Source organism: Grammomys surdaster, unplaced genomic scaffold (genome assembly GCF_004785775.1).
Source record: "Grammomys surdaster isolate TR1022 unplaced genomic scaffold, NIH_TR_1.0 123465, whole genome shotgun sequence".
In the NCBI taxonomy this organism is placed as follows: domain Eukaryota; kingdom Metazoa; phylum Chordata; class Mammalia; order Rodentia; family Muridae; genus Grammomys; species Grammomys surdaster.
This window is the reverse complement of record NW_021618704.1, coordinates 247,983-249,786: the sequence shown is the minus strand read 5'-3', so window position 1 is coordinate 249,786 and position 1,804 is coordinate 247,983. Positions and strand designations below refer to the sequence as shown.

At 37.3% G+C, this 1,804-nt stretch overlaps 1 gene segment (V, D, J or C); it reads right to left on the bottom strand.

The window, feature by feature from the left end:
* Positions 1–205: 205 nt before the first annotated feature.
* LOC114636310 lies at positions 206–783 on the bottom strand. The segment is given in 2 exon segments: positions 206–531; positions 735–783. Coding segments are annotated over 2 exon segments (375 nt in total).
* Between the last annotated feature and the right edge of the window lie 1,021 nt (positions 784–1,804).

Here is a 1,804-nt window from a genome sequence, read left to right as displayed (position 1 = left end):
TAAATCTGTTTCTGCATTTGTACATACAGGTTTTTCATAGCAAAAGAAACAACGATTTTGAATCCTTTATTTTTTGGTGGGCTTTCCAAACATTTTCATGAGTGTATCAGGCACACTGGCTCTCAGAAGGAAGTGCAGGACTATGACCCAGGACTATGTGTGGCACAGACAGCTGTTAAAATCTCAAGGACGTTTGTGTAGGAAGCTAAAACACTGTGGGAGGAGGATCGCTGTAGGACTGTTGACAGTAATAATCTGCCATGTCTTCATCCTGCACACTGCTGATGGTGAGAGTGAAATCTGTCCCAGATCCACTGCCTATGAAGCGATCAGGGACCCCTGATTCCCTAGGAGATGCCCAGTAGATCAGTAGTTTAGGAGACTTCCCTGGTTTCTGCTGGTACCAGGCCAAGTAGCTCTTTCCACTTGATAAAAAGCTCTGACTGGACTTGCAACTCATAGTGATCTTCTCTTCTGCTGACACAGCCAGTGAGGATGGAGACTGAGTCATAACAATGTCCCCACAAGTACCTGAAATAATGAATAGACAGTGAACATGAATACATACAGAAGCATAGATTATAATAACAGTTGAAATTTTGTTAAGGATCCTTGTAATGTCATATTATCAGTGTGTTATTATGTACAAAATATTACTCACTTGCATACATTGTAAATTTCTTATATAAAAAGACATGACTCTGAAATGATAATAATTCTTTTAAATTTCTTACCAGACACCCAGAGCAGCAGCAAAATGAGGACCTGGGCCTGTGAATCCATCTTGCTTCCCCTGCCTGTCTGATGCTGCTCGAGTATCATTGGTTTATAAATTCTGAGCAGCTGGGCTAGGGTTGAGGTGCCCATGCAAAGCAGTCAGCAATACAAAAGCAAAAGCCTGGGCAGTAGGTGCAAGAGTAGCTGGTGTCAATCAACAGACAATTGATACCATCACAGAGAGTATGAGTGATCACTGAATGATACTAGTTAATAGATCAACAAAAATGTACTAGGTGCTCTAATAGCAAAATTAGATTAAAATACAAGAAATATTTTTAAATCTTTTGAGTTTTGCAGAAACTTTAGGAGAGCTATCTCAGAATGACAGTCCAGGGAAATAATAAGATACGCTCAGAAAATCACAACAACAAAGGAAACATATAGTAAATTAAGGGTGCAAAAAAAAATGAGGAAATTGGTACTAAATTTGTTCATTATCTCCCACCTGCAAAGTCACTTAGGTCAATGAACAGTGCCTTGGCTTCTGTTTCAAGGGTAAACATGGGACAGAGATGAAAAGAGAAGCTCAGAATTCATTCTATCAAAATACTGAGAGACATTAATCTTGTCCAAGGACTTGAGAAGGTTTAATCTCGAAGCAAAGGTTAAACCCAGCAGAAAATAATACATGTTTTCCCACAACTTCATGAAACTGAAAAAGGGCTGGATATTGGGAGAATGCACAAGGAATGAAACATCCAGATTTCTACATGAACTCATGGTGTAGACGAACACATCCAAGAATGTTTACTCCAGAAATTAATATATTAGAATAATTTTGAAAATAGCAGTATTGAAACTGGCTGATGATGGTCTTGTTGACAAGGTAAACAGGTCAATAAGTAAAATAAAAAACACACAAAAAGGAGGCACAGCTTTCTTATAACAAAGAATAATTTTCCAAAAATCAGTAGAACAAAACATCAGAGTTCTTTGTCACCCAAAGTAAAAAAGAAAATAAATATTTGAGAGTGAATAAAAATAAATTGCAATAACAGAAATTATATATTTACTTCATATACAT